This window comes from Doryrhamphus excisus, chromosome 1 (assembly GCF_030265055.1).
Source record: "Doryrhamphus excisus isolate RoL2022-K1 chromosome 1, RoL_Dexc_1.0, whole genome shotgun sequence".
In the NCBI taxonomy this organism is placed as follows: domain Eukaryota; kingdom Metazoa; phylum Chordata; class Actinopteri; order Syngnathiformes; family Syngnathidae; genus Doryrhamphus; species Doryrhamphus excisus.
This window is the reverse complement of record NC_080466.1, coordinates 16,180,421-16,195,154: the sequence shown is the minus strand read 5'-3', so window position 1 is coordinate 16,195,154 and position 14,734 is coordinate 16,180,421. Positions and strand designations below refer to the sequence as shown.

Here is a 14,734-nt window from a genome sequence, read left to right as displayed (position 1 = left end):
AGACAAAAAATAACACCCCTATGCTCACCTTTTACATTTGTATTACCCAATATAGTTGACATAATCAAAGTAAATGACTATTTAATATAGACTCTGACATGTAACCCAAGTCGATACGTCTCATTTGATACGCTTATATAGTAATAATACATTATAATTACATGCACACAAGGACGACTGAGGTAATAGATTACTTGTAATTGTTTGTGAAAATAGGAAAATGTTTACACTTGAAGCATTAAAAAAAACCTCTTTACGACCTTCAAAGTACCATTTTTAACTGTTAGAGCCCTCTGGACAAAAAAATAACACCCCTATGCTCACCTTTTACATTTGTTTTACCCAATATAGTTGACATAATCAAAGTAAACAACATAATATAGACTATCACATGTACCCCAAGCCGATATATCTCATTTGATACGCTTATATAGTAATAATACATTATAATTACACGCACATAAGGACGACTGAGGTAATAATCGATTACTTGTAATTGCGAAAATAGGAAAATGTTTACACTTGAAGCATTAAAAAACCTCTTTACGACCATCGAAGTACCATTTTTTTACTGTTCGAGCCCTCTGGACAAAAAATAACACCCCTATGCGCACCTTTTACATTTGTATTACCCAATATAGTTGACATAATCAAAGTAAACAACATAATCTAGACTCTCACACGTACCCCAAGCCGATATGTCTCATTTGATACGCTTATATAGTAATAATATGGTAATACACACGGACGACTGAGGTAATAATCGAATACTTTATAATTAGTAATTATAAATAATCGAGTAATTGTAAAACTAGTAAAACTAGAAATTGTAAATTGTAATTGTAAAACTAGAAAAAAATTTCACACTTGAAGCATTAAAAAAAACATTTACGACCTTCGAAGTACCATTTTTTACTGTTAGAGCCCTCTAGACAAAAAATAACACCTCTATGCTCCTATACGCTTATATAGTAATTATACATTATAATTACACACAAGGATGACTCTGGTAATAATTCAGTGAGAATATCTTGCGCCTGGCTTCAACCACATTCATCTCAATAGTTTTATTCAAAAATATGAATTTCTCCATTCTTGCAACGAAAAAAAAAAACCTATCTACAAAACCTGTTGTCTGTGGTGAAAAATATAACAATCTTTTATCACATTAGCATTCATTAACGTCAACTAACATTCATTCCAGTCCACAAGACAGTCAATTGCAGCAGTAGTAATAATAATAATAATAATAATATTAATAATAAAAAACAACACAAAGAACTTTGTTCATGTTATTAAAATAAGGCTGCCTGAGCTGATTATAATTAGCAGGGTTTTTTTTGTTGTTGTTGCTTTTCATGCAGTTGCAAACAAACAAAAAAAGGATAAAACGGGACCTTTTATAAAGAAAAGGAGAAAAAAAATACAACAGCAAAAAAAAATGCCCATCCTCGATGTGTCCAAAGTGGATCACAAGCACCGACATCAACAACGTACGAAGGTGGTACCGGGCTATTTTTAGTGCTATACAAATTGGGAAATGAAGGCACAATGGTGGAAGAGTCAATAATAGGGGGGGGGGGGGGGGTGGAGTAGAACCAGACCCTCTACTTTAGACCTCAGAACTATCTGTGCCGCCCCACATCCTGGATGAACGTTGACTATATCCGTGATAGGCCGAAGACGACGAGCTAGCATACGGCGGGTTCTTATCTTTCTTTTTACGCCTCAGCATCAGAATCACGACAATAGCGATGAGGCAGGCGAGGAGTATCAAACCCGCCACGCCGACAATCATAGGCAGCGTGGAGCTCTCGGGGGCGCCGGAGCGCCCCAAAAGGGGGCGTTCCAAGTAATGGGTGCGGTCCAAGCCGGGCGACCAAGGTTGGCGCTGGTTGACCACTACGCGGTCTTCGCGGTCCAGAGCGATGTGCTGGATGTTGGTTCCTCGGTTGTTGTCGGCGCCGATGTCTTGGGCGACGGCGGGGCCGGAGAAAGACGGGGCGGCGCGGCGGTGTCTACCCAACTCTGATGTTTGAGGATGCTCCACAGAGGAGATGCTGTGATGGAGGACGTTCACGCTGCGTTTTCCGCGGTTTGCGTTCTCTCTAGAACGCACCATGTAGATGGTATGGATGAACCATTCTCGCCCTGCAGCCACCTGGGTATCAAACACTAATTAATTGCTGTGCTCTGGGAATTCTGTGGAATTTATCTCATGGGATGCATACCTGGAATAGCGGAGATGAGGACAAGGTGAAGCCATCAGATCCCGGTTGATTGACCAATGAGAGAGCTCCAACTGTATCTTGAGCCAGCGTGGCCTTGAACGTCACATCACCGAAAGCAGTAGCCTGAGTCTCTGGCTGGGCTTTGTCCTAAAATACCCCAAAAAATTAAACATTTGAATCAACAAAACTTCTTCAGCTTCCTCCCACAGTCCCATAAACCATAAACGTTACGTTCATTCGATACTTATTTTACGTGCCCAAACGTCATTTTATTACATGTCACGTGACATTAAACTCACTTCCGGATTCTGTCTCTCTTCCCCGCCGCTTTCAAACTGAGATGCAAATTTCGTCTTTATTCATCTAATTACGGATAAACTAACTCAAAAGGTAAGATGCTAACAGTACATTTATAACAAAAGTTATATGTTCACTTGTAGTAGCTAGTTACATAAACAACAAAGTGTACTGCTCGATGGTGTTGAACTCCAGTAAACAAATAAGTGTTTTCTACTCGCCTGCTTCTTAAACTGGTATTTCATGCCCAAATTTAAAATGTGCTATTGCTGACAAATTGTTAATAAGTTGTCTTCACTTCGGCTATATTATATTTAGCATTTTCGTTTTCAATTCTTGTATATGGGTGATGTTTGATAGCAAATGCTAACTGTATGTAATACTACGTAGGTAGTCATTTTGACTGACATGTTCGCTTTATTCAGGTTATTCATGTACGCAACTGTTATAGTAGTCTTACCAGGATCTTAAACCTGTAGAGCAGAGAAGGGGAGTCCGCCAGGCATCCGTACTCCTTATTAGTGGGGTTATATTTGGGAACATATCCATCAGCCCCAGTGCACAGGAAGACCTTCTCGATGCTGCACGAGAACGAGTCACCCAGGTTCTGGACCGGGTCCACCATGACCCGACCGTAGATCACTGACCCTATAAGAAGCATTTATAGGTCTTCATCATGAGCTGTTTGCTGTAAATCTGTGTAAATCCACCAGGTGGCGGTGTTGTACCTTCTGAAAAGGCGGTATCGGTTCCTTCCCCAAAGCCCATTGATCCATCAGACAGCCAGAGTTCCTTCTTGGATAGGAGGAACATTTGCGTGTTGAGGCTAAACTCCGCCGCCACTGGGTCACTCACCTGAAATCACGTCTCAGTATTAAGTTCCCACTTATTTTCGTTTTTTTGGTTCCTACCTAGGTGCATATAAATTAATGAGGCCGAACTAATTTTCCGTAGAATCGTTGTTTCCACATGTGTATGTTTAATCGTTACACCAATAGAAAATAACAAACTCTTTAGAGCTCAAAGGCGAATAGATGCTAACTGCTAAAGGATAGAAGATCATCTCTATAATTCCCTCCTATGGCATATGTGCAGCCATTAAGGTACAGTAAATGTGTTATTGTATATTTGTATTATATTACCAGTCATTTATTGTATTTATATTACCAATAATTTATTGTAATTTGTATCTCACGTTGGTTTTGTAATAAATCCAATCAGTAAAACACAAGAACTAGTTGCTGTCTCATCGTTGCACATCCGAGGGAGTTACATAAGTGATATGCAGTGTGATTACATGAATCTATGTAAGTAGAAATCTAAGTAGGAACCTGCTGGAAGCGAATGTCCATATCGAACGTAAGAGGCTCCCTCGGGTGACACACAGGGGGGACGCTGAACTCTCCGTTGGGGGATGCGATGCAGGGGACCAGCTTCACCGTGTACGTCCCTGAGTAATCCCGCACCTTCAGGACCACATGAAAATATGACATTTAATATCAGGGGTGGGCAAACTACGGCCCGAGGGCCACATTTGGACCGTTAAGTGTTTAAATACGGACGGCCCGTTCTTTCTAAAGTATTTCATTGAAACTTTAACATACAAGCTGGCATCATGGCCCGAGCCAACATTTTCATGGTTTAGGTAGCTTTTTTTTTTCAATTTGGTTATTCTTGCCCAGGGGTCGGGAACCTTTTTGGCTAAGAGAGTCATGAAGACCAGATATTTTAAAATGTATATCTGTGAGAGCCATATACATTTTTTTAAACATTGAATGCAATAAAATGTGTGCATTTTTATGTAAGACCAACAGTTTTAGATATAATGGGCTCTAATTGTGTAGACCAGGCACACTACCCCACGCCAGCACACTTTCGTGAGCAGCGCAGTGTCTAATAATAAATCAAATACTTGCTGCCATTAATACAACTTCTGCTGCTGCATGGTTTTGCACCATACTCCGTATTTCATTCTTTTGGCCATCTTCGTCAGAAGGCCTGGTTCTGCAGCTTTAGCTAGGTGACTATTTAACTAATGGAGGAAAGTCTACATTTACATGTTGACATCTCAGTGACCGAGGTAGACTACCGCATTACCCAGTAATAATCAAGTTTTGGTGTTTGACCTGGAAAATATCATCAGGAAAGATGGATATGGTCGGCCGTATTGCAGTAGAAAATAGATGGACGGATTAAAATGCATAAGAAAGTTGTTGATTTTGAATATTATTTTTAACAGTGATTTCTGTGATGGTTTACTTTACTTAAATGTTAGCAAAAATGCATTTTTATTGTGGTAAGAAATGCTTGAGAGCCAGATACAGTCATCAAAAGAGCCCTACCTGGCTCCTGAGCCATAGGTTCCCTACCTCTGTTCTTGCCCAAAGACAGCTGGGATAGGCTCCAGCACCCCCCACAATCCTCGTGAGGATAAGCGGTAAAAAAATGAACGAATGAATTTGGTTATTTGATGTGGTCTGCTGTTTACTAAGTGCCCCTGAAAAAAGGGTCTGGCCCGCCCAGCCATCCATCCATCCTTTCGTCTGTCCTTCCTTCCTTCCTTCCTTCCTTCCTTCCTTCCTTCCGTCCGTCCGTCCGTCCGTCCGTATACCCACCCACCCCATCATCCTTCCGTCCTTCCTTCCTTCCATCCTTCCATCCATCCATCCTTTCGTCTGTCCGTCCTTCCTTCCTTCCTTCCTTCCTTCCTTCCTTCCTTCCACCCACCCCATCCATCCTTCCGTCTGTCTGTCTGTCCTTCCTTCCCTCCTTCCGTCTGTCCGTCCGTATACCCACCCACCCCATCATCCTTCCGTCCTTCCTTCCATCCTTCCATCCATCCATCCTTTCGTCTGTCCGTCCTTCCTTCCTTCCTTCCTTCCTTCCTTCCACCCACCCCATCCATCCTTCCGTCTGTCTGTCCTTCCTTCCCTCCTTCCGTCTGTCCGTCCTTCCTTCCGTCCGTCCTTCCTTCCTTCCTTCCTTCCTTCCGTCCTTCCACCCACCCCCATCCATCCATCCTTCCGTCTGTCCGTCCTTCCTTCCATCCTTCCTTCCTTCCTTCCTTCCCACCTTCCTTCCTTCCTTCCTTCCTTCCTTCCTTCCATCCATCCATCCGTATACCCACCCACCCCCATCCATCCGTCCTTCCTTCCTTCCTTCCTTCCATCCGTCCTTCCATCCATCCATCCACCCACCCCATCCGTCCTTCCTTCCTTCCTTCCTTCCTTCCTTCCTTCCTTCCTTCCTTCCTTCCTTCCTTCCTTCCTTCCTTCCTTCCTTCCTTCCTTCCTTCCTCCCATCCATCCATCCCCATCCATCCCCATCCATCCATCCATCCATCCAAGTTAGAGACTTAGATTGACGAGGTATCCGTGGGGAATGTGCGACTATGTCAACAATACAATACAATACAATAAAATAATGCTATGCTATTCTATCCAGGATTGACAAGTGACTGATCGGGAAAACAAGGGTCTGGCCCGCCCATCCATCCATCCTTTCATCTGTCTTTCCTTCCTTCCTTCCTTCCTTCCTTCCTTCCTTCCTTCCTTCCTTCCGTCCTCCCATCCATCCATCCATCCATCCCCATCCATCCATCCATCCATCCAAGTTAGAGACTTAGATTGACGAGGTATCCGTGGGGAATGTGCGACTATGTCAACAATACAATACAATACAATAAAATAATGCTATGCTATTCTATCCAGGATTGAGAAGTGACTGATCAGGAAAAAAAGCTCATGTTAAATAACATCAGCGACAAAAAGTGTTTTGGCACTCACAGCAAAGTCGGAAACAAAACTCCACTGTTGCATGGGTTGGTTGTGTGTAGGTTCGGTCCTGACCAGGGACAACGTAAACGTCAGCCCCGGGTGGTCTGCGCAGATCACCATGGAAGACACGCTGGTCCCTAAAAGTGGACATGTATAGCATTAAAGTATGTTTTATTTATAGTCCGACCTTTGATATTGTTTTGACTCCTTGACATTCGCTCATATGACCTCTCACACTTTCACACCAGAACCCCCCGCCCCCTCTCATGCGGAACTCCAGGAATAACCCAAGAGATGGGAAGTCGGGTAATCCAATAGGAGACTGCATTTATAGAACAAAAGTGTGTTTGTTTGTCCCGTACCTGGATGAGACATCACAAACTGTCCCCTGTAGCGAGCCTCCGTCTTGAAGTTGACCACGAGGCGCCCCTCTTCATTAATCCTCATGCTGGTGGGGTACATAGCACCTAGAATTCCACACAGTTTTAGCCTTAGGTAGCAATAAAACACCCGGAAGGGGCGGAGTTGGTGTTTAAAAGAAGCGCACCCTGCAGCTCTGACTCGGGTGGGCTTCCGATGCCCTCCTGCCAGAGAATGGCTGTGTCGTACACGAAGGTGAGTTTGAGCTCCGACTGAAGGTCAAAGTGCTGCCAGCCGCCCACAGCCACGGGAGAGTGGAAGACGTAGGACACAAATAGGGGGACGCGCAGGGTCACGTAGGACTGGACTAAGTTGAGCACCTGGGAAAGTGAGACAAAGCAGAGACTAGGCAGTCATTGGCCGGTCGACTTGCCCATGAAGTAGTTTATTGGTGAAGAAATTGGTTAGTTCATATATCCGATCTGCAGAAAAACTATACTGTAGATGCAATTCAGTCATTGGCCGGTCTACTTGCCCATGAAGTAGTTATTGAAGTAGACCGGCCAATGACTGGATCGCATCTACAGTATAGTTTTTTTCTGCAGATCAGATATATGAACTAATCAATTTCTTCGCCAATAACTACTTTATGGGCAAGTAGACCGGCCAATGACTGAATTGCATCTACAGTATAGTTTTTCTGCAGATCGGATATATGAATTAACCAATTTCTTCACCAATAACTACTTCATGGGCAAGTAGGCCGGCCAATGACCAATTTGATCTGCAGAAAAACTGTACTGTAGATGCAATTCAGTCGTTGGCCGGTCTAATTGCCCATGAAGTATTTTATTGGTGAAGAAATTGGTTAGTTCATATATCCGATCTGCAGAAAAACTATACTGTAGATGCAATTCAGTCATTGGCCGGCCTACTTGCCCATGAATGCATATAGTCGCAGTTGTTGGTAAAGAAATACTGTAGATGCATTTCAGTCGTTGGTTGGTCTAAATGCCCATGAAGTAGTTATTGGTGAAGAAATTGGTTAGTTCATATATCCGATCTGCAGAAAACTATGCTGTAGATGCGATTCAGTCATTGGCCAGGCTATTTGCCGATGAATGCATATAGTCGCCGTTATTGGTGAAGAAATTGGTTAGTTCATATATCCGATCTGCAGAAAAAACTATACTGTAGATGCAATTCAGTCATTGGCCGGTCTACTTGCCAATGAAGCAGTTATTGGTGAAGAAATTGGTTAGTTCATATATCCGACCTGTAGATGCGATTCAGTCGCTGGCCGGTGTAATTGCCAACCAGCCAACCAATTGTCACCAATCCCCCCCCCAAAAATTGGTCTTCACCAATAACTACTTCATGGGCAAGTAGACCGGCCAATGACTGAATTGCATCTACAGTATAGTTGTTCTGCAGATCGGATATATGAACTAACCAATTTCTTCACCAATAACTACTGAATGGGCAAGTAGACCGGCCAATGACTGCCGAGTCTCTGCTTTGTGATTCAGTCATTGGCCGGTCTACTTGCTCATGAAGCAGTTATTGGTGAAGAAATTGGTTAGTTCGTATATCCGACCTGCAGAAAAACTATACTGTAGATGTGATTTAGTCGTTGGCCGGTCTAATTGCCAACCAGCAAATGATCTCCAGATCCTCAGTTATGTCTCGGATGCTGCCGTGTAAAAAAAAAAGCGTCAACCGCAGCTGGTTTTGTGTACCTGTCCGTCGGTGCCGATGGACCCCCCGCAGTCATTGAGTAGCTCGGACATGTCGTAGTAGCTGGTGAACTCCCACAGGCAGGCCTCCAGGTTGAGGTTCCTGTAGAAGCGCAGGGAGTTGGAGGAGCGCATGGCGGTGCTGTACTGATAGGGTGATGTCTCGCCGATGATCTCCGGGTTCTTGGTAGCGTCGGTGATGAAGCCGTGGCCCGTTTGGATCTCATTGAAGTCCAGCAAGTTGGAGCAGCGGTGGTTACCCACTCGGGTGCCGTCGGGGCTCAGGGTCAGTTCGAAGTTGGAGAGGGGTCTTGTGGAGATGACCGGCAACATGCCTGTTGAGGAAGAATTTATTTTTAACTCATTCAATACCTCAAATCAATAACTCATTCATTTTTATGGACATGGTATATACCAAAATAAACTTGGACTGTCATCGTTCATCAGGAAAAAAAAAGGTTTGTTTCTACCTTTTTCAGTTCTTTAGTAATCAGCAGTAGAACATTGATAAGTTTCAGTAAAATATCAGTTCCCAACAAAAAAAGACGTTTTGTGAAAAAATACATCACTTTCACTTTGACACAAAATTAGCCATATTGTATATATTTAGCCCAAATGTCTGAACAACGATGCCACAACATAAACAACACAAAAATGGTTGTTTTACAGGAAAATAACCAGAACATTTTGCTACCCTGTGGCCGTTTTACGGCTTAGAACAGCACCCAACATGATGGTAATGGTAATGGTAATGGTTTTATTTCATTTGAACATGCATCAGATTACAATTGAATGCATCCCATAATCACTTCACACTTCCACATGTCCAAAAGGAGTAGGAAGAAGCAAAGCTTATTAAATCAGTAACTGTTACATTTGTTCACTTCCTGCTTTCCTAATATAATTTAAGTATTTTTTTATTTTTATTTTTTTTATTAACTATTTTATTTATTTATTTAGTTGTTTTTTAATTTTCATTCATTTTTTTACATTGTTACATTTGTTCACTTTCTGCTTTCCTAATATAATTTAAGTATTTTTTTTATATTTTTTATTAACTATTTTATTTATTTATTTAGTTGTTTTTTAATTTTCATTAAAAAAATTTTTTTACATTGTTACATTTGTTCACTTCCTGCTTTCCTAATATAATTTATTTTTTTATTGTTATTTTTTTAATTAAAAATTGATTGATTGATTTTTTATATATTTTTTAAAATGTGTTATTTTTTCTTATTTATATATATTTTTTATTATTTTTAGAATTTTATTATTTTTATTAATATTCTATTTTTTTAGTTTTAGTTTTAGTTTTATTTTCATTTTTAGTCACGTACGAGGTGATATGAGCATTTTTAATATGAGGTTTCCAGCTCATATTTTCATCTATTGTGATCCCCAGAAATTATTTTCCTTCACCCTTTCAATGTCTACACCGTCTATTTGTATTTGCTGGTGCGTGTTACCTTTCTGCTGTTACCAAACATGATCTCTTCTATGGTAGAGTTGCATCATCACCTTTTCAATGACATATACTGTAAATCCGTCATTGGTAGAGAATAGTTGAATCCATCATGTTGTGTATTCCTACTGCATGATTGTGGTGCTTACCATCCATGTGGGGCATGTTGACCGTCAGTTTCATGAGGTTGGGAAAGTCCGGGTCGTCCGGACCCGTGTAGCGGATCTTTGCAGAAAACGGTTCCGCTCCTACACTACCTTGAACCCGAGGCTGACACATGCCTGGAAAGAAATTAGCATCGATAAGATTTGTTCTCCAATAGGTGACATTCCCGACCCAGCCACTCGCCTTCCTCCTTGCTGACCACCACGATGGGACTGGAGAGTTCCAAACCAGCATCGCCGTTGGCGTTGAAGGCCCTAGCAGCACACTGGACCCTGGAGCCGGCTTGGAAGTAGATAGAGTCCAATGTGATGGACTTTGTGTTGGTGAAGAAGGTGTTCGTGTCCACCTCCCTCATGGGACTAGTCACGCCATCCGACCCGGTGGGGGCGCTGACCAGCCAGCGATATTGGGTCAGGGTGTCGTTGATGTTCTCCGCCGAGCAGATGGAACCGGTTTTGTCGAAGTCGTTGTACTTCGGATTACAAGCCTACAGGACAGGGAGCGGTTTCGGTAAAGAAGAACCAAAGCTACAATCACGACAATTACGGTATCAAAACTTACTTTTTTGCTAAAGTATATTTTTTTCTCTTAGAATTTTACCTTTTATATTTTATTTTTTTCAACAGTTAAAATTTTTTTTTTCAACTATTTCATTTTGTGTTCTCAATAGTTTGACTATATTCTACAGTACACATTTGTGGTAATTATGATTTTATTCTTCTAAAATTGCACCATTTTTTTGTTAAAGTACTTCAGATTAGAATCCTACAGGACAGGGAGCGGTTTAGGTAAAGAAGCACCAAAGCCAAAATCATGACAATTACGGTATTAAAAACTTACCGTCACACACACAACAGGGTACCCGTTCGCCGGGTTGGGGTTGTCTTTGGTTTTAGCCGTGTCGTCATACATGAGCAGGGAAACCACACGGGGCACCGCAGGGAAGGTCACGTCCGCCACACTGTCCATCTCCTCAATGTACACGATGGCTTTGTTCATCTAGCAAGAGCAGGGGAAGGCGTCATGAGATGAAAAGAAACCGAAAGCGCCATTATCCTGCACAGTAAACGAGTGGTTAGCGCCATTATCCTGCACAGTAAACGAGTGGTTAGCGCTCAGGCCTCACAGCTTGGAGACCCGAGTTCAATTCCACCCTCGGCCATCTCTGTGTGGAGTTTGCATGTTCTCCCCGTGCATGTGTGGGTTTTCTCCGGGTACTCCGGTTTCCTCATCATTCCGAAAACATGCTAGGTTAATTGGCGACTCCAAATTGTCCATAGGTATGAATGTGAGTGTGAATGGTTGTCTATATGTGCCCTGTGATTGGCTGGCCACCAGTCCAGGGTGTACCCCGCCTCTCGCCTGAAGACATGGGATAGGCTCCAACAACCCCCATGACCCTCGTGAGTGTAAGCGGTAGAAAATGAATGAATGTATATAAATATAGGGGTGTTATTTCATGTCTAAGAGGGCTCTAATCATGTTTGAAGAGGGCAAACAGCGATCCTCGTGAGGATAAGCGGTAGAAAATGAATTAATTAATAAATATTGTGTTAGCAATACCATGAGTGGTTAGCACGCAGACCTCACAGCTAGGAGACCCGAGTTCAATTCCACCCTCGGCCATCTTTATGTGGAGTTTGCATGTTCTCCCAGTGCATGCGTGGGTTTTCTCCGGGTACTCCGGCTTCCTCCATTATTCCAAAAACATGCTAGGTTAATTAGCGACTCCAAATTGTCCATAGGTATGAATATGAGTGTGAATGGTTGTTTGTCTATATGTGCCCTGTGATTGGCTGGCCGAATAATTGATTTAAATCTACCTGCCAAATTCCGACCATCATTTTGCTAATAATTATGAAGATTCTTAATCTAGCCCATCTAGGTGAAGGTTTATCTGTTTTCCACTGCTGAGATCCTGGATTAGGGGCGGTCGCCTGTTGATTTCCCCGTTGACAATGACTGAATGACATAAACCTGATTTATGACGCCTGTTTATATATATATATATATAAATACATCACTGTGATGTCCATCCAGATGTGCTTTGGAGGATTGCGAGCGGCCTTGACGAGAGCCCCCCTCTCATGGAGCTTGATCCCAGTTTAGTGGGTCTATTTCCATCGGGTGGCTTCCATTCTGTTTTTAGTTTCTTCTTCTGCTTTGGGATGTCGGGGGGGGCGGCGTGCTGACAGCAATGCCAGCTGTTGCCACAGCGGCTATTTTAGCATCGATTGTAGCTATGCAGCGTGTGCACCTACGGTATTATATACGGGGGCAGGGCGGGGGCAGGTTAGGGGTGAGGTGGGTCACCTGTATCTCCGCCACCATGTTGTCGTCAGGCTTCATGTGCACGGTGAAGGCCTCCCTCATCTCCCGTTGGCCGTCGTGCAGGATCTCGATCTCCACAAAATGTTCCTCGTCGCCTTCTTTGAACTCCACATCTGCATGATGTTGAAAGTCAAGCTAGCTGTAGCGGTTTTATAGCATAGTCCCTGTTTTAGAGGAGGGGGTTCACCTTCTGAGAGGGGGTTGTAGTCCTCTCCGGAGGTCGCGGATCCGTCCTTGGTGTGCACCCTCACCACCGACACTTTGGAGGTATCTCCAATACGTAGAATGGGGATTTGAACAACAGTCGTGTCGCCTTTCACCTGCGGTTCTTGCACGCTGTACTTGATCTCAGAGAAGCGGATGATGGGTTCTAGAATCGGAGTTAGAGGGAAAATGTGAAACAGAAATGTTTCCACTGGTGAAGGTTCCATTGTCGCCGTTCTAACGTACTGTCCTTCTCATCCGTGACCTTAATCAGAGCCTCCTTCTGCTCCCCCAACGAGGCTCCATAAGCGGACTTGCTCTTCGGGGTTCCCAGCACCAGACGGAACTCCTCGTCCTCCTCGTGGATGGAGTCATCCTCCAGTTTGACCATGCATGGTTTCTCCGTCTCTCCTAAACAGGTGCATCAACGTAACGATAGCTTTGAGTTTGTTTGGGGCGTTTGTATGTCATGCAGTAGCTATCACATTTTGAGGCACTGGTGACGTCAATGATTCAGGCCCGCCTAAACGGGTTGCCTTAGAAATGTAAAATTTCAATATCATGCAATACAGAAGCAGTACGATACCATGTGATATCATACAGCTGATTTTTTGTTAGTATATTTTTTTCTCTTAGAATTTTACCTTTTTTTTGACATTTAAAAAGAAATTCTTTTCAACTATTTCATTTTGTGTTCTCAATATTTTGACTTTATTCTACAGTACAAATGATTTCTTGTAATTATGATTTTATTCTTCTAAAATTGCATCATTTTTTTGTTAAAGTATATTTTTTCTCTTAGAATTTTACCTTTTATTGTTTTTTTCGACAGTTAAAGATTTTTTTCAACTATTTAATTTTGTGTTCTCAATATTTTGACTATTCTACAGTACAAATGACTTGTAAATATGATTTTATTCCTTCAAAATTGCACATTTTTTTGTTAAAGTATATTTTTTCTCTTAGAATTTTACCTTTTTTTTCATCAGTTAAAATTTTTTTTAACTACATTAGGATATCATGTAAAAATGATAGATAATGAGAAAATAAGATGCGATATGCTAAAACCATAATGTATGATATGATTTCATGCCTTTTTATGCAATACGTTGCAATACAAAGTATATATAAGCAAATATGATACTATGAGGGGGGTCTTACCTGGCAGGAAAGTGATGACGGATGCATCAGTGTTGGGTCTTTCACTGTAGTCCATCATGACCTGAGCAGATCCCTGCCGGGTGTAGCAGCGCACCGTAGACTTGAGGCTAATGTCGCCGCTACGGAACACGACGGCCTTGACTTCCCCGTCCGCCTCATCCACCTTGTAACTTCCTTCCTTGAACTGAAACTTCGATACTGTAACGAGATGGTAGCTCGTTAGAAAAGATATCATACGTACGGCGTAGGATGGAAGCGTACCGTCTGTGGTGGTGTCGTTGATGGTGATGGTGGTCTTGCTGGGTTCTCCCAGCACCGCATTCATGGGCATGCGGAGAACCAGGTCAAAGGTCTCAGGTCCTTCCAGTTCTGGTTGACCTAAGTCATCCAGGATGGTCACTCTGAAAGTCTGCATTGTCACCCCGGGAGCGAAGTCCAGGTTGCGACTGATGCCCACGTAGTCCAGTCCGGCTACGGAAGAAGATGACGTAAACGATATCATACCGATATTGATATCATATCGTGTCAAACGCTTACCTTCAGCAGAGACCGGCTCACTCTTCCTGGAGCGAACCGTTACGGTGGCTGTCTTGGAAAGGTCGGTGCCCGTCCGCCATACTTTCACCTCCACGTAACCCGAACTCTCATCCGCCGTGTACTCGGGTTCGCCGAAATACAGCGAGGGCTCTGCAAAGCAACATAAGACATCCAATAATAACACCTGAGTCAGTGCAGGGTTTTCTCCGGGTACTTCGGTTTCCTCCCACATTCCAAAAACATGCTAGGTTAATTAGCGACTCCAAATTGTCCATAGGTATGAATGTGAGTGTGAATGGTTGTTTGTCTTTTTGTGCCCTGTGATTGGCTGGCCACCAGTCCAGGGTGTACCTTGCCTCTCGCCCAAAGACAGCTGGGATAGGCTCCAGCACCCCCTGCGACCCTCGTGAGGATAAGCGGTAGAAAATGAATGAATATTTAAGCATTATTAGAGCCCTCTAGACATGAAATAAC

The 14,734-nt window shown here is 42.9% G+C and overlaps 1 protein-coding gene across 1 annotated transcript in view; it reads right to left on the bottom strand.

The window, feature by feature from the left end:
* Positions 1–1,010: 1,010 nt before the first annotated feature.
* frem3 (Fras1 related extracellular matrix 3) overlaps positions 1,011–14,734 on the bottom strand; it is a 36,869-nt gene continuing 23,145 nt past the window's right edge. Inside the window, exons 7-24 of the mRNA XM_058072044.1 lie at positions 14,261–14,410; positions 13,985–14,194; positions 13,724–13,921; positions 12,809–12,973; positions 12,546–12,728; positions 12,341–12,471; positions 10,868–11,026; positions 10,211–10,514; positions 10,012–10,143; positions 8,404–8,735; positions 6,852–7,044; positions 6,667–6,771; positions 6,314–6,441; positions 3,860–3,994; positions 3,257–3,383; positions 2,989–3,176; positions 2,232–2,378; positions 1,011–2,161 (exon numbers count right to left, since the gene is read on the bottom strand). Of these exons, the coding sequence (XP_057928027.1) occupies positions 1,613–2,161; positions 2,232–2,378; positions 2,989–3,176; positions 3,257–3,383; positions 3,860–3,994; positions 6,314–6,441; positions 6,667–6,771; positions 6,852–7,044; positions 8,404–8,735; positions 10,012–10,143; positions 10,211–10,514; positions 10,868–11,026; positions 12,341–12,471; positions 12,546–12,728; positions 12,809–12,973; positions 13,724–13,921; positions 13,985–14,194; positions 14,261–14,410 (3,536 nt within the window). The 3' untranslated portion in view covers positions 1,011–1,612. The remainder of the gene's footprint in view (positions 2,162–2,231; positions 2,379–2,988; positions 3,177–3,256; positions 3,384–3,859; positions 3,995–6,313; positions 6,442–6,666; positions 6,772–6,851; positions 7,045–8,403; positions 8,736–10,011; positions 10,144–10,210; positions 10,515–10,867; positions 11,027–12,340; positions 12,472–12,545; positions 12,729–12,808; positions 12,974–13,723; positions 13,922–13,984; positions 14,195–14,260; positions 14,411–14,734) is intronic.